At 40.7% G+C, this 22,230-nt stretch overlaps 1 protein-coding gene and 1 long non-coding RNA gene across 4 annotated transcripts in view; one reads left to right on the forward strand and one right to left on the reverse strand.

Moving 5' to 3' along the window:
- The first annotated feature begins 6,030 nt into the window (after positions 1-6,030).
- TMEM106B (transmembrane protein 106B) lies at positions 6,031-22,109 on the forward strand. Of its 2 annotated transcripts, none has more exons than XM_004582345.3 (8): positions 6,031-6,216; positions 7,902-8,123; positions 11,274-11,337; positions 16,626-16,785; positions 18,673-18,813; positions 19,055-19,104; positions 19,853-19,906; positions 21,197-22,109. In XM_004582345.3, exons 2-8 carry the CDS (start codon positions 7,904-7,906, stop codon positions 21,333-21,335), a joined length of 828 nt encoding a protein of 275 aa, XP_004582402.2. In that variant the 5' UTR covers positions 6,031-6,216; positions 7,902-7,903; the 3' UTR covers positions 21,336-22,109. The 2 variants fall into 2 exon arrangements, with proteins under 2 accessions (XP_004582402.2, XP_012781582.2); XM_012926128.2 differs by having other exon boundaries at positions 6,033-6,216; positions 7,899-8,123.
- The window catches only part of LOC131482728 (uncharacterized), a 32,594-nt gene continuing 27,238 nt past the window's right edge, over positions 16,875-22,230 (reverse strand). Inside the window, exon 3 of one of the 2 annotated variants that reach the window (XR_009247249.1) lies at positions 16,875-17,001. This is a non-coding gene — a long non-coding RNA (uncharacterized LOC131482728). Of the gene's footprint in view, positions 17,195-22,230 lie in introns of both variants that reach the window. The other variant, XR_009247250.1, reaches the window with a different exon arrangement.

Raw genomic sequence — 22,230 nt, forward strand, 5'->3', positions numbered from 1 at the left:
GCCTCAGGAGAACTCTCTCCAACCTGCTGCCTTCTTCCAGCCTTCAGAGCCACTGCAGTGACAGCAGGAGGCCTGGGATCTGCCAAGGATGTCCCTCAGCAAACCTGCCCTGCCCCACCCACTGCCCTTGACATGCTACAGGTGAGACTTACTGCAGGCCTTCAAGAAAGATCAGATCTAAATGGATAACAGATCTAAACCTACATCCAGAAACCTTCAAACTTTTGGAAGAAAATGTTGGAAACACACTGCAACACTTAGGGGTAGGCCCTCACTTCCTAAAAAAGACTCCAAATTCAGTAGAAATCAAGACCAAAATAAACAACTGGGACCTCATCAAACTAAGAAGCTTCTGTACAGCTAGAGAAACAATCAACAAAGTAAAAAGGCAACCCACAGAATGGGAGAAGATCTTCGCACACGACATAGGTGATAGAGGGCTGATCTCCAGAATATACAAAGAGCTACAAAACAACCAAAATGTCAAAACAAACAAGCCACTCAAGAAATGGGCACGGGAAATGGGCAAACACTTCACAAAGGAACAAACCCAAATGGCAAATAAACATATGAAAAAATGCTCAAGTTCCCTGGCAATAAGGGAAATCCAAATTAAAACATCAATGAGGTACCACCTAACGCCAGTAAGACTGGCCCACATGAATAAAAGCACCAACAACACTTGTTGGTGAGGTTGCGGGGAAAAGGGATCCCTACTCCACTGCTGGTGGGGCTGCAGGCTGGTACAGCCTCTATGGAAATCAGTATGGAGAATATTCAAACAACTCAAATTCAACATACCGTATGATCCAGCAATAGCACTCCTAGGAATATATCCAGAACACTTGTTTTATGAGAAACCAATATGCACTCCTATGCTCACAGCAGCACAATCAGTAATTGCAAAAACATGGAAACAACCAAAATGCCCATCAACAGAGGATTGGATAAGAAAGCTATGGTTCATCTACTCCATGGAATACTACTCAGCTATTAAAAAAAACAAAATGCAGTTCTTTGTGGCCAAATGGGCCAAACTGGAAACCATAATGCTAAGGGAAATGAGCCAATCCCAAAAGGTTAAATACCACATGTTTGCCTTAATTTAAGATGATATGATCTTATGTATAACATGTTATGTTTTGAATGTTATATGTTGTGTATAAACTAAAATTGAAGTATAGGTGAGGTGGTCACAGAAGGTGGCTGGGAACTCTCATTTACTTTTAACATATTGGTTACTCATTACTATGTCAATTAATTCCATAATGATGTAAATTTGTGCTGAAGGTATGTTGGAGTTTTTAATTGATCGGGATGATACTCTGCTGGCTCTGTCTTCAGGCTAGAGAGGGTATACCTAAGAAGCCGTTGAACTTGACTGGACAATAAGATGCTGGACTCTATGTTTGGTATACGCTTGCAATGGGGGAATCTCAACTGAACTTGAGCTGTGGTTATGCAACAAGGTGGAGGAATCCACCATGGTGGGAGGGTTTGGGGAGGGGTGGGGAGAACCCAAGTATCTATGTAACTGTGTCACATAATACAATGTAATTACTGAAGTTAAATAATAAATAATTTAAAAAAAAAAAAAGAAAGAGCTGGAGGCTGGGCAAGTACAGGCTCCCTCTGGAGACTCCACGCGGCTAGCAGCCTGCACAGAGATGTTAAAGACATGCACCTGGCAGTGGTTCATCTCCCATTGTTCTGTAGACATGCAAGCAACCATGGTTCTCCTCCTCACTCTTTAGAATTGCTCACTAACTTGGCCCTTCTTGAATGTATACCCTCATCTCTGTGAAGAAAGGGAAAGTAGTTAGGGACTTCTTAACTTCGTTGTCACTACTTGGAGGCAGGTGCACAAAGCCCTCTTACCTGTGTCTGCTGTGTCTGATCTTGATTCTCTGCTACTCTCACACTTGGGCCACGCTGTCTTTTTTCTCTACAAAACTCACCCTCCCAGTGCTTTGAGAACAGTTCTGATCACAGACAGAAAAAAATTAACTACAATGGCCTTGTGGGGATTTTGGTTGCTCACTTTTATGTTTCATTACTGGATAAGCTCCTTCCATTGATACTGCCTAGACATTTTGTCTAGATTCTTAACTTCCATTATGCTGGTTTTGGGCTCTGGGTTTTTTGCCGTGCTTTAAGGACTGAGTCTTTCCACAACATTTTATTCCCTTAATACTAACCAGCCTGCCCAAAGCTGGAATCTGACAGCACTACCATCAAACTGACTTGATATTTTACTTCTGACCAGATGAAAACTTCAAACTTGCCTGTGGCTCTGACATCTTAGGTATCTATGGTAATGGTCTCTGGCCTGAGACCATGAGCTCCTTTCTCCCTCCATTACTAGAACTCCAACTTGAATAACTGCATTGATTCGTGTGTCGCATACTAAATCCACCATCTCATCTGAGACTGATGTTCCGATCACTTAAAGCACACATTTCAGATATGAATAAGGGGAAGTATTTAGATAGTATACTAGAAGAGTACACTATTCTACTAGAACTATCTCAATCTTATTCTTCAACAAAGATTTAAATCCCATATTATTCTCAAATCGTAAAACACATGGAGTTACATCTTTTCTTTTAAGACCAAGACTCTTATTGTTCTAATGATTACCATGGTCTACACTCATCCCATACCACCCGTCCCACTTGTTTCAAACAAAATCCATAAAAGAAATAATGAATATTCAAATTATATACACCTACTCCTTAGGTTTATCACGGACTACTGTTCAAGATGCAAAACTCTTTTCTCTACATCCCATTCATCATTCATTTTGATCTCCTGGGGAACGTATGTAATGTTAGCCAAACCCTGCTGATTTAATCTCTTCCATATTTATTGCTTATTTATTATTCCTACATATTAATCTTCCCTGTCTTGCATGTGTCATTTCTTCTGTTCTGGATCCTTGTCCCATTTCCCATCCTACTCCACCCTCTATTGATTTCCAACAATGATTCCAGAATGTACCTTTTAAAATGCATACATAACCATAATAATGATTAGCAAGAAGTCACAACTCCTTAGCTTTATGCAAAGAATCCTTCATGACTAGAGTGCTTGCAAGTTTTCAGCCAAACTTCCTACTCTATCCGGTCCCCACTTGCAACCCATGTCGCAGTCATGCAGATCTCCTAGTGGATTATACCAATTCCTTTCATGGCACGGGAGCTTTTCTGGGCTCTGTTCTCTCCCAAACTCCATTTCTAGCTTTACTCAGCAAACTCTTTCTGTGTTATCTTCTCTAGAAAGCACTTTTACTCCCCAGTTCTGCATGATGTATCATTCATGCAGCCCTTGCAATACCTATTATCTGATGCTGTAATCCTGAGTTTCTCAACTCTCTTCCTCACTCCACTCCAAGTGATGTTGGTTAACTTAATTTCATCAAATTTGAGAACTTTTTCTCTAAGACACCACAGTTTAGAAAATGAAAGGATATTCACAGACTGGGAAAAATATTTGCCCATGATAAATCAGATAAATGCTGGTACTCTGTTTACGTAAAAACTCTAATTGCCTAGTAAAAAGAAAGCAATTAAAATTGGGCATCTTTTTAAGCAACATTTCACCAAAGATGAAGTGAAGATGATAGAGGAGCACTTAGCCATCAGGGAAATTCAAATTGAAAAAATACCATGAAATCATTGCCCACCAAATGACCAACCAAGTGCATTCAATATCTGTCTAAAATAGTTCACTGTCCTATGGACAATAGTTGCCATAAGGTCCCATATGTAAGGCACCCATATGAGTGCCCTACAGGGATTAGATCCTAACTATGCCTTACTGCTTTAATTTCGCAGACCATGAAAATGAGTCAACACAAAGCTAATCACCTTGCCCACCATACAGACGTTAGGTATATCCCTCTCAGGATGGGTTCCTTCTCAGCCAAGGGGGTCAGTCTGTTTCTAACCAAGCCACTCAACTTCCTTACGCAGGGACTTACTCATGGAAAGATGAGTAAGTAATGTAAATCATGAGTAATTCTCCCATGAGAATTTCAGTGTGGACATAAGAGTGGAATGGTGACTGCAGAGCCTAAGTCAGCCAAGACATGCACCCTCAGCTGGTCCGTAGGCTGCCACACCAGCCAAAAAACCTCACCTTGACCAAGGAAACCTTGTACTTTCCGGGAGAGTGAGTTTTATGCATTAGGGCCAATTCAGAAGAATGACACCAATCCCAGTGTTAACAGACTCGATTATTGATTAAACAGGGCCATGCCATTGCACACTTCTCCTCACAGCTTAATCAATAATCAAGGCTGTTAACTATAAGATGATATCTTTCAGTTTTCCGTATGACTGACAATCACACATATGTTGATATTGCTTTAACCTGCCTCAGTGCAAACACCAGCCCGTAGGAAAAACACAAACCCTATAATCAAGCCCAGGTTGTAGAACAGCCAACTCAAGCAGCTGCTTCTGTCTGGGTTTAAATCCTCAGTCTGACTCACTAAGTAAAGTTTAACTTTGATTTTCCAACTGGATTTTTCATTATTTCAGTTGGCATCAGTTATTTGGATAAGCACTGTACTTCAAGGCCAGGAAGCCTGAAGTCAAATGATGAAACTGATTGAGAAAATATTGGCCAAACATCCTAACAGAATTTATAAAAGCAGTAATTTTTTTCCATTGACGAGTAAGACATGTTAAATTACAGAAACGGATGCCAACTCAACAATGAATACAAGGAAAACCAAACACGGGATCAAACGGCAGATGACTATATTTTGTACAGTTCAATTCTAAGGCAGATAAACCAATATTCAATTATCTATGTTCTAAATATGAACATTCTACATACTACTAAAATATGTTATACCCTGTCTTACAGAGAATTCAATTAATGTTATATACATGTCATACTTCGTTACATATTCCATAAAGAGGAACTGCTGGATTACAACAATTTCAATTTAGTCTTAACACTTATCACCTGCCTGCTAGAAAACTTGGGAATGTATATATTTTTGCCAACCTTGGGTGAAAAGATCTATTATATCACCTAAACACATAATCATTTTCTATTTTAAACTGAATATTGCTTCTATTTGCATATTGTTAGGTGTCTTCATATTCCATTGGCCAAACACACTGATCCTGAAACCCCACCACCATTCCCTTCCTCAGCGTCTACGTGTTTGTTACTCTGCAGGCAGAATCTACAGCTGATAACTCAGATAACAGCCATGTATTATTACCGGGCGAAGTACATAAGCTTGGCGACGTTAGAGACTCAGTTACGAATTGGGGAATCTGATGAGACTCTCCGTGACTCCTTACGAAGTTAATTGGAGCAGAAGCTGGGAGAGAGGCACCAAAGAGCCGTACAAAAGCACAGACAAAAAAAAAAATTAAAAACAGAGGAGGCCTCTGTAGCCTAGGGGGTAAAGGCGTGCTTGGAACACCTAACATGCCACATGCAAGGGCCTGTTGCACTTCCTGCTCCTCTGCTGCGGATCCAGTGTCCTGTTGACAAATTTCCACAGGTGCAGGATGGAATCTGTGGGTCCCCGCCAGTCATGTGGGACTGGGGAATGGGGTTCCCGGTTCGCGGGGTTATGGGCATTTAAGGAATGGAACAGTGCACAGATGTCTGCCTCTCTGTGTGTCACTCTGCCTTTCAAATAGATGTAAGCAAGGAAGGAGGGAGGGAAGAAGGAAGGAAGGAAGGAAAACCGTGAGAGTTCCTGCTTTGCCGCAAAACTTTCTAAGCTAAAAGAGGTATAACTTTCTTGCTGCCAGAAATTCCTGATTTGGGTTGGCGGGGTGGTGAGGATCATTCCGTAGTCATCAAGGGCTGTACCGGCCAAGGTGACTGACAGACAGGCTTAGGCACGTGACACTAGGCAAACCCTGCCAGTCCGGTGTTCACAGGAGGCGGTGTCAGAAGGCGCCGGGCAGGGCGGGAAGGGCGCATGCGTCGCCAGGCCCCCCCACCACCGCGGCCTCGCGCCCCCGCCCCCCGGGAGCGCCGTGCGCACGCGCATCGCCCGACTCGGGCTGAGGCCTTGGCAGTGCCGCCCCTCCCCCGACCGGACTCGGCGTCCGCCCGGCGCTCTAGGCCGCTCGCCGCACCCTGCCCCGCAGCCGGGACTGCGGCCTCGGCGAGCCTGTCCTCCGGCCTGTGGGCGCCAGAGCCCGCCCGGGACTGCGCAGCGCCCCCCGCGTGCCGGTGAGCGACCCCCGGACGCGCAGCCCCCGGGCTCCGTGCGCGGAGTGGGGACCTGCCGGGCCTGGAGGAGGTGGAGGAGGGGAGGCTGCCGGGGAGGCGCGCGGGGCTGGCGGCCGAGGCGATGCCACCCCCTTCTGCTTGTTGCCCGGGAGCTAGGGGTGGCCCCTGTGCCCCCGCCCGGATCGCTGTGTTGATGATGCTCTGCGGGGTGAGCTGGGCGCTGCGTGCTGCTCGCAGGTGTTCTTCCTCCGTCTCGGCAGCCCTTTAGGAGCTCAGCCCCTAGTACCCGCCCGGATGTCGATGGGGTGGAGTGCTCCCTTGTTGAACCTGAGATCTCTGCTGGCGTCCAGGAAAGTAGGGCACTGTCATTATATATGCATCTGTCTGTACTCACGGAGAGAAGAAAAAACGGTGCCCCCCAACATTGGAAGGTAGCAAAACCTATCCGAAAAAATCTAGTAGTGGGTAACAGAGTTTCCCAGTACCTGACAAGATCTGGCACTAGGCCAAACACCTGCCCAGAACAGTCAAAGTGGTGGTCTGCATAAAAGAGGAAAGAAGCCCACATCCAAGCCCTTGGCCTGCTGGGGTGTTTTCTCCCACAAGCCCTGGGTCGGGGATGCCCCTCACAGGCTGTGTGTTGGCTGAGGAGTCCCAAGGCCACAGACTGTGTGGACAATGATGCTAGTCGCCCTGATGCACCTGCGACCGGCGGGGACGTTACTCAACAAAATCCTACTTGTGTACAGGTCATAAGCCATTATGTTTTCGAGCCTGACAGGATGTGTAGGATGTGGTGAAACACAAACATCTATTCTCATCATACTTTTAAGTCTGTATACTCGTTGTACAGTTTTTTTTCTTAATCTGTTCTTAACGCTATAAGTAAGTGCAAGAAATGGCTGATTGGCTGGCTTTTAAAAAAACCAAACTTTTCTTCATACTTCTGGACGAAGTGAATTGTTTGGATTATCAATATTCCAATAAATGAGACTTTTAAAAGAAACATGAATCTCTGCATAATTTGGGGGTATTTCCTTTTTTGTTATTACAAGTATTTAAATGGTTACAATGAGAAACCTAAGGAAGGCTGTGAAACAGGAAGCATTGTGGATTTTGTCAAAAAGGAGTGTGAATTGTAGATGCCTGAAAAGTAGTCCTTTGACATTCCCGGATGATGTGTGTAGCTCCTCACTGTCATCTGCCCGAAGCAAGTTTTTGTGTTTACTGATAGGTAGTATGTGTGTATGTGTGTATATATACATATATATACACAATTATTATACATAAAATATAAATATGTATAGATATATTTTATATTTATATTCATATGATATGAATATGTATAAATGTGTGTTTTATATAAACATAGTATATATGTGTGTGTAGTGAACGGAAGTATGTCTCCATGTTTCTGTGCAGAGCACTCTGGGAAGGCCTAGCATGTTGTCCCATGCTACCTGCCATCACATGGCCCATTGTTTCATCACGGTTTGCTTCTGGAGCCTAGGGCATGACTCCCTTGTTCCACACATTCTGATTGAATATAATTCTAATCCCAAAAGTACTTTGAACATGCTTTTGAAGTTGGTCGTGAATTCATGAGGTTGGTGTACTTCGCGGGGTTCTTAGACTCTGCGCCTTTCTCCTGAGGTTTACAGGAAGATCTCCTTTTATTTCAGAAGACATGGGGAAGTCTCTCTCTCATCTGCCTTTGCATTCAAATAAAGAGGATGCTTACGATGGCCTCACATCAGCTGAGAACATGAGGAACGGACTGGTTAGCAACGAAGTCCACAGTGACGACGGGAGGAACGGGGATGTCTCCCAGTTTCCCTACGTGGAGTTTACGGGGAGAGACAGTGTCACATGTCCCACGTGCCAAGGAACGGGGAGAATCCCCAGGGGTATGTGCTTGGTTTTGGTGTTTTGGTGTTTTTTCCTTTAAAGGACAGTCCCGGGATTTTACGCAAATATGGTGAAAACTAGTGGTTCTCCACAACTGTGTTTTAGAGAACTATTAAAGTTAAAACTTCCTATTAGTCACTCTTAGTCAAAACAACATATAGAAATAAACATAAAATATTAAACTTCTTGAAGTGTAATGTAACCACTTTCCTACCTCTAATATTTTTCCCTTTGCACCTGCTGTTACAGTGGTGGGTAAGTGCTGTCCCTTAACTGAAAATGCTTAGTCCTCTTTGGCTTCTATAGAGTTACTATTCCGGTTGCTTTAGTTTGTTTGCTATTAAAAGCCATCTAAGTAGGTGAGGACCTAATATTTGTTAATTTGTTATTTAAGAATCATCTGATCCTGTCCTAATTAGGTATTTCTAAAAGTAATTCCAAGAAGAGATGGTATATAAAGATGAGCCAAGTAAGAAAAAAAAAATCACTTAATAGTTTCTAAGAAAAGTTCATGGAAAATGGAATTAAGAAGAGCTTTTGTCTCAGTGCCCCGGATTTTTGAAATTATGCACTAAAGGTTAGGATCTTCAAAATATTCATGATGAGGAACTTAGTATTAGAAAATAATACATGGAGTTCAGAATTTCTCATCCCCAAGTGAACTTTTAGTTATGTATTTTTTCACAAATTCTTTTGAGTACCACTATGTCAGAGGTATTAGAAAACTCTGTAGGTAGGTGAGAGCCACTATCAGGATTGCAGATGATCTGGGCTCATTCCCCTGCCTGACAGAAGCTGGTACTGGACCCTGGGGAGGCACTGAGGGAAGAAGGAAAAACCAATGGTATAAGATATGCCAGGGGCTCAGAGATGCCTTGGCAGGTTCCATCTGCCTTCACCAACAACTGTGATGGTTTTCCTTTTGCAGGAGTAGTGACTGTTAGAGAATGAAAGAATGGTTAGAGTTCAGGACAATCATGCGCCAAACTGGGGATATATGCTTTGACAAGCATATTTATATTTCTGAGGTTTCACTAGTAGGCTTTTGGCAGTGTTGATGTGGATTATAAAGTGAGAAATGAAGCATGATGCCACACATTTTTCACCTGAGCTCCTGAAAGAATTGAGTCACAGTTTATTAAAATGAAAGAGTTTTGAGTGTCTCGGGGAAAGGTCAGAGTCTAAAACAGTGACAAGTATATTTGGGCATGCCTGCCTGACAAGTGGGCGGGTAGTTGCAGAGAATATCTAGAATCCAAATGCAAGGCTCGCCTGGGATCATCAGTGTATCAAAGACAGCTAAAGCTGAGCTCCATGAGAGCATCAAACTCATTAGAGTCTTTGCAATCACCAGGGACCTCTAGCCCTGAACTCTGGCATACCGCAGCATTTCCAGGCCAGTGATGTGCAAAATAATTTGTAGAGGCTACTGAGAAAACACAGCTGGAGCAAGAGGGGGCAGTCCCTGTGTCTGCAGTATTCTAGAAAGTGAAGGAACAAAGGAAAGAGAGATCAGCTGTGATGTGGTTCAGACAGCGGGAGAGCTGAAAACTGACCTTGGGATTTGGTGATGGGGAGGCCACAACAGATCTAGAAAAGAGCAGCTTTTATGACTCACAAAAGCATGGGTGACATGTAGAATAGGATCTGGAGCTCATAGGAGAAGTTACTGAGAAATAGCTTTTCTGGGCCCAGCACTGTAGCCTAGCAGCTAAAGTCCTCACCCTAAACTTGCCTAGATTCTAATCCTGGCGGCCCCGCTTCCCATCCAACTCCCTGCTTGTGGCCTGGGAAAGCAATAGAGGATGGCCCAAAGCCTTGGGATCCTGCACCACATAGGAGACCTGGAAGAAGCTCCTGGCTCCTGGCTGATAGTCTCAGCTCCGGCCATTGCGGTCATTTGGGGAGTGAATCATCAGACGGAAGGGCTTCCTCTCTGTCTATCCTCCTCTCTGCGTATCTGACTTTGCAGTAAAAACAAATAAATTTTAAAACTAGAAATAGATTTTCTGAAGAGATCTGCTCTGTAGAAGACAGTGAGTAAGTAGCTGGAGGGGCTATAAGCTCAGGAGAGGCTTTACCTTTCTTAAGACGGGGTGAATAATTTGTATACTGGTAAGAATAATCCATTGAGAAGGCCGTGGGAATATGAGCGACTGGGGAAGTGTTGGAACAGTGTCCTTGAGCGAGCTCTAGTGAACGAGAGCAGAAGGCTGCTTTTTGGGAGCTCTGCACACAGGGGGCTAATTCTTCCCAACGAGAGAGGAAGGGGAGTGTTTGGCTATAGTGGCAGGGAGGTGGGTAGACATGCTGGTAGGAGCTTGTAGACCTGTTTACAGCATCATGAACTAAGAATGGGGAAAGGAGAGACAGTATTGAAGGTCTGAGGAGAAAGCCAAAGTTATGCAGTTGTTCTCTTAGGAGTGTGATTAAAAGTGAACTGAGAACCAAGTGGTGTCATTAAAGAGCCACCTGAAATTAGTGATGTAAAATGAGACTTGGGGACATAGTTATGTGGTTTGCTCTAGCCACACTTCGCTGTGTGATTATGCATATAATAGTGAGATGCGGTTGGTTTGGACTGCAGTTGTAGTATAGCAAAATGGATGCCACTAAACAAGATGTGATCTGCAAACACCCAAGGATGAGTGTACATACGACAAACAGACTGTGTGTGCAGGTGCATGCATTAGTATGCAGGTGACAGGGAGGCAGGAGGAAAGCACTGGAGAAAGCTTTCAGAGGTTTGACCATCAGGCATTTTAGAGAAGCTCTTTATGTCGGAGCATCTGCTTGAGGTTAGTGTGTCCATGCTGGTACTTAAGGGCGGTAGTAGAAGGTCTTCCGCAGTGCTTGAGGGTTGAGGAAGAACTAAAGTCTTCATAGGAAACAGTGGAGTTGAAGGAAGGTTTGGCATTTTCACATCTTCTGAAAGGTAGAATTTTTCTAGATTTTATCCAGTAGAAGAAAGAGGAATTGAGCCTTCTTTCTTGGTACTATTTTTAATTAGCTAGACATCGGGTATGAGAAAGCACAATGGGAAGAGAACCAGATGGTAGTTTCATTTTTCCAAACCAAATTGCAGAGAGATACCTCTATATTTTTAATTAATCCTGGTTAATGGATTTCTAAACTTCTTTTATTTTTAGGACAAGAAAACCAACTGGTGGCATTGATTCCATATAGTGATCAGAGATTGAGGCCAAGAAGAACGTAAGTCACCTTGAGAAAATGGCGGTTCTTCATCTATATATATGTTCTTCCTACATATATATGTGTAGATGTATATTATATAACTTATATAAATATGTAAATTAGACATGGTTTAGTTAAAAACTATTTGCAGGGAAAATGCTGCAGGTTGTTATGTCATCATATGCTTTGAGTCATTAGACAGTGCCTGGCCATGGTAAGGTCTGGAGGGTAGCACATTAGCTGTGTCTTCTCAAATCCATTTATTAAAACATATCTGGACTAGCAACGTGGAGTGGCATACACAGGCAAACATGTCATTAAAGGTGCGTGATAAGGTGTTTGAATATTTACACCATAATGACAGCAAGGGCCCAGACACACCCGTGGCTACTCTGAGGTTATTTTGAAGCACAAAAGGAATGTCTACGTGTCTTACTATCCCTGGCCTACAAACCATTTTCCCCTAAGAAACAAGACACTGTTTGGAGTATGCCCAGCAGTTACTTCCAAGAATGAACTTAAAATGGGAAAATTCTGCATGCTGTAGCTTGGAGAATGCAAAAAAGACCACAGGAACCACGGAGGGGCCTTGAGAAAATCAAAAGGAACTGGACCACCCTTAGTCATCAAAGAACGTAAGAATCCCCAGGAAAACCCATGCAAGCAGACTCAAAGATATCATAGGAGAAACAATTAGGAATAAAGAATAGAAAAGGTTCACAACCTAGAGAGATTATCTTAGACCTATGCAAGTAAATCCACACAGGGGTCATTTCTTCAAATTCTTCTGTAATCACAAAGGATGGAGCCCTTGATCACCGAGGCTAAGTAAGCAGTCCTGGCCCATTCCCACCACACAAAATGGAACCTTATTTTCCATCCACTGATTCACTCCCCAAATGGCCATGACAGGCAAGTCAGAACCCAGCCCATAGACAGCAACCAAGAATTCGATCCTGATCCCCCTCATGGGTAGCGGGGACCTGCATACTAGGGTTGTCATCCTTTGTTTTCCCAGGCACATTAACAGGCAGCTGGATCAGAAGCAAAAAATGCCACAATGCCAGCCTCTGGAACCTTACTTTAAAAGAACAAAAACTCTCCTTATTTAATCGGACATTATGCAAAGATACTTTTTAAGAAGCTGAAGAAAGTTAACTCAGTAGAACATTGACAGATGATGAAAGCAGATGAAAACTTGAATATTATAAATGTGACAAAGGAAATAAAGGAAACTAGAAGCTGTATTAGAACAACATACACCAGAAAGTGAGCTCAGAATTGAGACAACCAAACGGGGAGGATGTGAAAAGGCAGACTAAAGACTCTGAGAAAAAAGCTAGAAAGGTATTTTTCACAAAACTGGAAGAACACAAGTGCAAAAGATACCCTGACAAGTTCAGGAAGGAATGACGCAGTGGGTGAAGACGAGGAATGAAAACACAAATTAACGGAAAACAGTTGAGCGACAAATAATGCAGAAGTCAAGGGAAATGGAATATTCTATGATTAGAAACCCTGAAGAAGAAAATGAAAGGAATAAAAGTGAATATTAAACATTTAAGGAGACTTGCCTGAAGTGAGAGAAAATATGAACCTACATACAGAAAAGATAATTCTGTTACTCTAAAAAAGCAATCAAACAACAGATGAAAACTTGCAGTGAATTTCCTGGACTTTAAAGGTAAAATAAAAAAGCAAAAATCCTTTGCATGATAAGGCAAAAGTATCAATTTATAAGGGATAGAAAACCGGACTAGTGTGCTGCTTGACCAGAATACTTCAGACAAACAATCAGTAATAGTTAATAACGATGGGAATAAGCCAATACATTATAAACAGTCTCATCCTTCATTATAAAATGTGGGACAGATATTCACGTGAAAGAAATTTGAGTAAATTCTTTCATAATCTGAGAGTGGGAAAAAATTTACCAACCATGATTTAGAATCCAGAAATAATGAGAGAAAAGGACAAAAAGTGTTGAAGTATGAATTTCACAGGATAGGAACCAATCCTTGACTGAAATTATAGTCCACGCGGCAGACTGGAACGTGATGCCCGCAGAGCAGAGCACGGAGGGCCAGTGTCCTTGCGCCATGCAAAGCTTCAGACTGCAAGAGACCAGCCACCAGAGGAAAATAGTTTTGAACAGTTAATTACAAAATACACTTAAATGTGAATGACTTTGAAACCATCAACTACACCAAGAAGCCATTCCTATCTATCAGACTGGCAAAAATCTAAAGTTGGTAATTTATTCTGTCAGCAACAGTGAGTGAAAAAGGCATACTCATGTCCCACTAGTGGATGAGAATTTGGCATTATCTAAGAAGTTTACATGTGCATTTTACTCTTGTTCAGGAATTCTATGCTGAATACATTATTCTATGATATCAGAATGACGGTACCCTGTGTTAAGCCAGCACCTCCTAAGCTGGCATTCCATATGAAGTCGGAGTTTCAGTCCCAGCTGTTCCACTTTCAGTCTAGCTCCCTGCTAATTCACTTGGAAAAGTAGCAGATGAGCCGAGCCCTGGGGCTGTGCCACTTGCGTGGGAGACCCAGATGGTGTTCGAAGTCCCTGGCTGCTACCTGATCCAGCCCAGCTGTTGTGTCCATTTTGGGAGGGAACTAGTGGTTGCAAAATCTCTTACTCTGTCAATAAATAAGTATTTTTTAAAAAGTAGATCTAAAAAAAAGATAAATGTGTTCTAAGGATAATTTTCAAATGTAAAAATGACATTTGCACAAGTTATTCTTTATGCTAATGTTTGTAAGAACAACTAATCACAGGCAGTCTAAGCAGGCAGCGACAGAGTAAGGTGGGTAAGCTGTGCTCCATGCGCACAGGCACACAATGAGATGGGAAGGAGCTGTACTTTACTACTGTGGGATGGCCAGACACCATACACACAGGAAAAAAATGAAGTAATAAAGTCTAATACAGTTGGTTCCTCCCAGTAGTCTAGAAGGAACTGTCGAAACTGAGGAGGCAAGAAAGCAAAGAGAGGGAGTGTGTGTGTGTGTTTATTTTCAAGTATACTCAGAAGCTGCATTGTTAGGAGTGCCATGGAGGCAATTTTAACATTTTTACACATAGCTTTTAGGCAGTTAAGGAACAAGATTGTCGGCCTAACTACAGACACAATGTCCAAGAAGTTGGAGTTTTCACTTCTGCCCAAACAGGAATCACATGTTTATTTTCCCTCTTGAAATAGTTAAAAACAAACAAACAAAAAACAAACCAAAAAAACCCAGACAAATCCATGCAAAAATATTTTCAGACAGTGGACACCAGCCAGCAAAGGGCAATGATCCCCCAAGACAGGGAGCCCAGGACATGGTCCCTCTGCTTGTTGTATCACTGCCACAGGGCTGCAGGCTGCACCACACCGAGAGGATGCCAGGCTGAGCTCAGCCTCCTGAGCAGGTGGCACTGCATCCAGGCTGCCAAGGTCCTGGAAGAGGGGCCCAGCCAGAGGCTGTTGTTAAGGCAGCAGCTGAACCGTGGGAAAGACCATCCATAGGAGCAGAAGGAGCAGGCAGAGCTCACAGGGGCCAGAAAGAGTACAGTGAGAGTATGGTATTGAAGCAACAACCTTAGCTCTTTGTTTATAATTTAAAGGAGATTTGGTGAATTAGAAAACTGTATCATTTTTTTCTATACACTATATGTGTCCCTAATCCTCAAGCCCATAGTTTTCAAGTGGAAGAGATCATCTTAAATGCCCTAAGAAATGGCAATAGTAAAATGCAATTTTGCCCTACATTTGTCACACAGTCTTCATAACTTCATTAGTATTATGTGGCTTTCAGCATTCTATGGCTGTCCTAGGACCAAAAGTAAACTTGCTATTAATGAATTTTGTAATGAAGATCTAAACATTTTCCATTTGAGATGAAATAGTATATGGAAAGATGTTTTAATGTCATAACAAATTAATTTATTATTATCATTATTCTTAATTTACAAGGCAGCGAGACACCCAGAGCTCCCATCTGCTAGTTCATCCCTCAAGCTCCTCTAAGTGAGGCTGCAGTCAGGAGGCAGGAACTCAGCCCAGGTCTCCCTTGGGCATGGCAGACCAGCTCCTTGAGCTACTCCAGCTGCCTGGCAGGGTGCTCATTAGTCATAAGCTGGACTTGAAGCTCAAGTCACCCTGGTGGGGATGTGGGGATTTTCACTGATAGACCAAATGCCCGCCATCTGCCCCACCCCAGTATTACTTGCTCTAGCTGTAAACTCGGTGTACAAAAAATTTAGAGCACTGATTTATATATTCACAACTACAATATGAGAAAATTTTAAAATATAGGTCTTTTATGCTGATTTTCAGGCTCTTCATACCTGTTTAAAGCTGTCTTGTTACACTGCACGCACCGTTAGCTAAGGACTGCTTTGTTGACTCTGGTGACAGTCTGTACTTAGCACAGTGATTCAGCACATTTTTGCTAGCTTATTTTTTTTAATCATTTTTCTCTTAGGCAACTTTAAATTCAGAAATATTTTTTAAAACATCTGTAAGAGGCAGTTTAGTAGCTGTTGTGAAGCATGCAAATATCAAATCCATGAAAGCATAGAAAAAAGTTGGTGTGAAAAAATTGCACATGAAATGTAAGAAAATGATAAAGTAAATGACAGGCAAGGCTTAGAGACAGGAGGGCTGTGGGGCTTTTGCAGAAGGCTGCCTGTTGGAAAGATCATGAAGCAGTTTCATGGAACTCTAGTTATGAGAATAACCTTGAAGAAGAGGAAGTTCTTATCTGTGGAATTTGGAGAAATTCCAAATAGGGAAGTGATATATTTCAGGAGAGTCAGAATGGCAAAGGTATTTAAGGATTGTGTTTTTCATTTTTCTTCCCTTATGTCTGCATATATATAAACATATACACATGTTTCTATCATATATATAATTTTTAAAAACTGTAATGGCATGTCCCAAGCAGAATTTGAGCACAATAACAGCATTTTGAAAATCAAGTACATAAATGCATAGTAAGGCCAATGACACCAGTGGGGTTGATGGGGCCTGCGGGGCATTACTCCAGAAATGTCCCTTGTGTCCAAAGCCTGAGTTCCCAGGCTCCAGAAGCAGAAATTCTTTTAAAGAGAACATTTTAATACTAGCAGACTCAGACCCACCCTGGCCCACTGCTTTCACAATGTGTACATTCAGAGAGAGTGCCTGTTTTCCTGCTAGTATAATAGAATAGGAAAGTGTGGACTGAAAGTATCTTCTCTAAGTGATGTATTGTGTCGATTTTGAGGCACATGTATTTAAACACCCTTCTTTCTTTTTCAGAAAACTCTATGTGATGGCTTCTGTGTTTGTCTGTCTGCTCCTTTCCGGACTGGCTGTGTTTTTCCTATTCCCTCGCTCTATCGACGTGAAATATATTGGCGTAAAATCAGCATATGTCAGTTATGATGTTCAAAAGCGCACGATATATTTAAATATCACAGTAAGTACACATTTATATTAAAAATGTTGGCTTTCACACCTTCCTGTGATGAGCAGCATCGTTGTCACAGCACTGAATGTGACGCTGCTCAGTTTACTTTCTGTATAGCTTTGCCGTACTGACTTTCTCTTTCATTTCTGGTTCTCCTAAAGATGACAAGCAATGAATAACTGGCAGTTGCCTATAAGCAGAGTCATGTATCGATCGGAGATGTCTCTAGGAGGGGGAAGTAGCCAAGTGGTTAATTGTTGGTAAAGAAAAAGCAGTGCCAATTCACTTGTCAACATTTGGCTCTGCGTAACTTCTAGCAAGGTGGTAACAGTTGACATGTTAGTTGTTGGAAATGTATCGTTTTCATTCCGTTGTCATCTTAGGAAGTTTTTAGATGATTTCATGTAGCCTCCCACTCCTGAAAACAAATTTAAAAAAACTTAGGAGGTACTCTTCTACCTGATTCACATGTTAGTGTATGCTTACAAAGAGCAGAGTGTGCCAACATCCACATCAGAGGGACAGATACAAGGCGTGCCCTTGGTAACCATGGTTGGCTTCAGTGTGGGGTGCATTGTGCCCGTGATATGTTTGGTAGGGGATACTGGACCTGCTGGTTAAGGTGGTTAAGGTGCCTATGGTTGTGTTTGGGAAGGGGATATTTGGAGGGACAGAGTCAAACGGACTGAAATATTAAACGGAATAATTACCTGTGATTAAAAAAAAAAAATACACGAGTCAGGCCTCAAAAAGCTTATGGCAAATGGAGAAAAAAACTGTTTTGGTACAAACTGCTTTTGAAATATGTGCATATAGGAGGTATTCAAAAAGATTACAGAAACTGGGTGTTATTCAAAAACCATAAATAGATTTAAAGTATTATTTATATTCTAGTAGACTCATCTTCTTATTGCCTTTTTTCATGGATGTTTTAAATGTAAGCAAAACATTCTAACTATACATCGTTTCAGATGCCTGGGAAATGGTTTTAGGATATTTTCCAGTTTAATAGCTCTTTGGAACATAACACATTTTCCTTTGTGTACAATATTTAGAACAATGGCTGAAATTTATGGGTCTCAGAAGTTGTAGTATCAGATACTATAAATAAGTATTAATAAATTCAAAAGCCATGTGACATTGCCTTTAAAGCACCAGAAAATGTACTTTAAATGTGAATATCATACTTCATTTAAAATCATTCAGTGAGTATTGCCACATTTGGGGATAATATTGCATAATTAAGTTGAGAAACACTGAACATTACATAAGATACAGGATTATTTAGGTGTGCACTGGGTTTAGCTAGACAACATTGAGATAAGAGGTCGACAAGGTCTCCATCAGTATTTTCAAAAATAATTAGATTATATTCATTTCTAAAAATAAGTAAATTTTTTTTAGTAACTGAGGATATAGAAGAAAAGGTTTTTTACCTACTGTGTGCTCAAGCACAGATCACCTTAAAAAAGATTTATTTATTTTTATTTGAAAGGCACATCAAACTTTACCGAGAGAACAGGAAATAGCTTGCTAATATAATGATAGAGGTGTGTAAATATGAGTGTTAGTAAAATATCAGATGAAAATTTAAAATTGTTTCCATTCAACTTCGCTGACTGATGTCACAAATACATTTCCTAACATTCATTTTTCCATATTCTCATACTGTTGTTCTGTGGCTCTGTTCTTTTTAAATGTGTATTTACTGTGCATAGCATACACACAGTACTCATGCACAAAATCAAAACGCATCTGACGTTCTTTGACATTTCTTGTAATTCCTCCTTCCTGAGAAATGATGTATAGCTACAGGGGAAGTCATTTTATCAAATTGGCATACGTATTTTTAGGCATGTTTTTAAATAACTTGTATATTTTCTGTTTCTTTTGCAGAACACACTAAACATAACAAACAATAACTATTATTCTGTTGAAGTGGAAAACATCACTGCTCAAGTTCAGTTTTCAAAAACAGTTATTGGAAAGGCACGCGTAAATAACATAACCAATATCGGTCCACTTGATATGAAACAAGTAAGAATCAGTCATGAAATAATTTGGGTGTTAAATGGGTCTCAGCCTTCTTTTCGTGTACATTGAGGGAAAGGAGAGATTTCATTCATTTTGAAATGTTTCCTGTGGGTGTGTAATAGGAAATCTTAGAATTGGCTAACAAAGGAAGACATTTCTGATTTTGAAATCATAAAGTATGATTGGAGTGTTGGACATTTTGTTTTTACTCTCTCCTGACTGCCTTCCTCTTTTTGCCTTTCAGATTGATTACACAGTGCCTACTGTTATAGCAGAGGAAATGAGTTATATGTAGTAAGTTCTGTCTTAATATCTTCCTATTACTAAGAAATACAGTATGTAGAATTGAGGTTAGGGAATGTTTTTCTGTGTTTTTTTTTTTCCAATTTTTCAAACTCATTTAAGACCACATTTTAGAATATTCCTTGCTCTCTGATTCTCTGTTTTTTTTTTCTCTTAATCAATAAACACATTTTTGTATGTCTATAGACATACATTGCTTTTTTGGGTAATTTTTAGAATTAACATATACTATGTCACATTTTATTGTTGATCACTTGGTTGTAAGGCACGTATCCTTTTACATTCCCATATTTGTTGACGTTTTAGTATAGGAGAACTAAAAAAATGTTAATGTTGTGTAATGCTTACCTATTTAAAGTTTGGAAGCATTAAAATTTAATATGGAGTTTAAATTATTAACTGTTGTTAATTTTTAAACTCTTTTGCAATTTTCATCATCTTAGAATTTAACCCTGTATATAGAGCTGTGGATAGCTAGCCAGCTAATAAAATTTTAAAAGATGAGCAAAATGTGTAGGTAATTTGTAACACACATTAAAATAACTATAAGTGCAGAGGTATGCATACATAAAATATATTCTTAGAATAAGAAAACGATGAATGTATCAGTCATTTGAAGAAAAGGCTCAGCCAGTATATTGTTGTTTATTATATATGGATAGTACCTTACTTTTAACCTAGGAAGAGTTTTAAATGTATTATGTAATAACATGTATCTATATTTTAATTTCTTTAACAGTGATTTCTGCACACTGTTATCCATCAAAGTGCATAATATAGTCCTCATGATGCAGTAAGTATGAATTTGTTTTTCAAAAACTATTTCTTGCTAGAAATTCATCAGTGACTTGTAGCATATTCGGCATCTCTACAAACACCATCTCAATTGAATTTGAAGTCTCATGTGAGTGCTGTGAGGTCCAGTAAATATCATCCCACTTCACAAATTAGGAAGCAGATGCTCTGGGAAATATTGATGGATTACATGGCTGTCATGTAGTCAGTCTGGATGTTACAGACACTCAGGAAAACAGCAGAACATGGTAGAGAAAATGGAGACCACCCTCCAGTTCCTGGCTGCCTTGGTAAATGAGCATTACTGGTAATAAGGAATGGGGCAAGGGTTGTGGCACAGTGAGTTAAGCTGCTATTTGTAATGCCAGGCTCCCAGTACAGTGCCAGTTCAAGTCCTGATACCTATGGTTTCAGTTTTGCTTCCCATTTATGTGTCTGGGAAAGAAATAGAATATGGCCAACCTCCTTGGGCCTCTGCCGCCCATGTGGGAGACCAGGTTGAGATTCTGGTTCCTGGCTTTTTGGCCTGAACCAGCTGTGGCTATTCAAGCCATTTGGAGGGTGACCACGTGGATGGAAGATCTCTGTCATGTTGCCTTTCCAATAAGTAAATAAGTCTTATAAAATAGTAATAAGAAGTAATGTTAATAGATTTATAATTTGGGTGTTATTTAGGAAAATAAATTTATAGTTTTGGAGTTTTGGCCATTAACTGACATTTTACTTACAATTTTCGTAAGATGAGAAAATTATTCAACTACTTTAAAATGCTATGACTTTTTAATGTTTTTAACAAAATACAAGTATTTCTTTAAAAAATACATTTATTGTGTGTAATTATTTCAGTAAGACTTGCTTAAGTAGCATTTTCATGTTTACTGGAGAAATATTTTTCTACCAAGCCTATGTCCGTAATGTTATGATTCATCAAATAATCTAAAAGAGTTTTTATATGTTCTCATAGTCTCACCATGAGAAACAAACTAACAAAAAGATGTTTATTCGTTTGAGGGAGAAGGAGAGGGCACTGCTAGCCCCTGGTTCATGGCAGCAGTGGCGGCAGGAGCCCACGCTGGGAGCCGAGAGGTCAGGCCGGGCTTCCCGTGCAGGCAACAGGAGCCCAGTTGGTTGCTGCACTGCCTTCTGAGGTCCACGTATCAGGAGGAGTCCAGAGCATTGCTGCTCTCTAACTCAGCACCCCCATGCGGGAGGCAGCAGTGTTAACCCTTAGATTGCCCCCTGGATATGTGCAAATCAAATGGTTTCTCTCCATTTTTTGTATTTGTAGAGTTACCGTGACAACAGCATACTTCGGCCATTCAGAACAGATATCCCAGGAGAGGTACCAGTATGTTGACTGTGGAAGGAACACAACGTACCAGCTGGGGCAGTCTGAGTATCTAAACGTACTTCAGCCACAACAGTAAAAACGGAAGGAGATGCATCCGCAGGAAGAAATCTTGCTACTATTTTCTGAACCCTCATAGAGGAGGTACTTCCTATTAGGAGATCTTAAACATTGAACAAGCCTGAAGTTTATACTTATGTTAGGAATGCAGTTGAAAGGATGTACGCTTGCATTACTGCGCCTCTCCAGTGTGTTAACGGTGTATTCATACTGGGACCTTTTACTTGGGGGCAAATTTACTGGTTGGTATTCTCTGAATCCGCAAAGGGGGAAAAAACTAATAAATCCCTTGTTATACAGTAAGTAATTATTTAAAAATCAGAGTTAATACATAGCTCTACTGAAAGCAGTTGTGGTGGTGAACATTATTTGGGAAATTTAATTTTCTGAGTTTTTATACAAGAATCCTGAGAACCTACTATTCATAGAAAGAACAGCCCTTTTTTGTTTGTTTTATAAATGAATTCCATTGTTATGTGGTATTATTTCAACTACATGATATTTTAGCTTTTAGCTAAATGTTTTTAGCTTTTAATTTGTTGAACTTATTTGCATGTTTCTGTCAGTCCTTATGATAGTGATTATATAATAGTTACCTTTGCAAAATTCTGTACCTAAAATTTTACAACAACCTCTAAATGTGTTTTTCATATCTTTACACATATTATAGTTTTGTGAGGTCATCATGTGATTTTCAAACACAGTCATTTAATGTACAGTACTGTAAATAAACTGCATGGCTTTTGTACAGCATTAATAGATGTCAAATAAAGTCACAGAGATTCAAAGTTAAGGCATGTTGCTCATAACAGTGAATGAAATAGGAAAATGAAATTCAGCAACCGATCGAGTGTGAACAGCTTCCAGTTACATCTTGAATCTGGTGTGATTTGGTGTTTCCATGTCATTATGTT

The sequence above is a fragment of the Ochotona princeps genome, chromosome 20, assembly GCF_030435755.1.
Source record: "Ochotona princeps isolate mOchPri1 chromosome 20, mOchPri1.hap1, whole genome shotgun sequence".
Lineage (NCBI taxonomy): Eukaryota > Metazoa > Chordata > Mammalia > Lagomorpha > Ochotonidae > Ochotona > Ochotona princeps.

Coding starts and splice junctions, on each gene's coding strand:
- TMEM106B (XM_004582345.3), top strand. CDS start 7,904: ATGGGGAAGTCTCTCTCTCATCTGCCTTTGCATTCAAATAAAGAGGAT. Junction 11,338..16,625: donor AGATTGAGGCCAAGAAGAAC/GTAAGTCACCTT, acceptor TTTCTTTTTCAG/AAAACTCTATGTGATGGCTT. Junction 19,105..19,852: donor GAGGAAATGAGTTATATGTA/GTAAGTTCTGTC, acceptor TTTCTTTAACAG/TGATTTCTGCACACTGTTAT.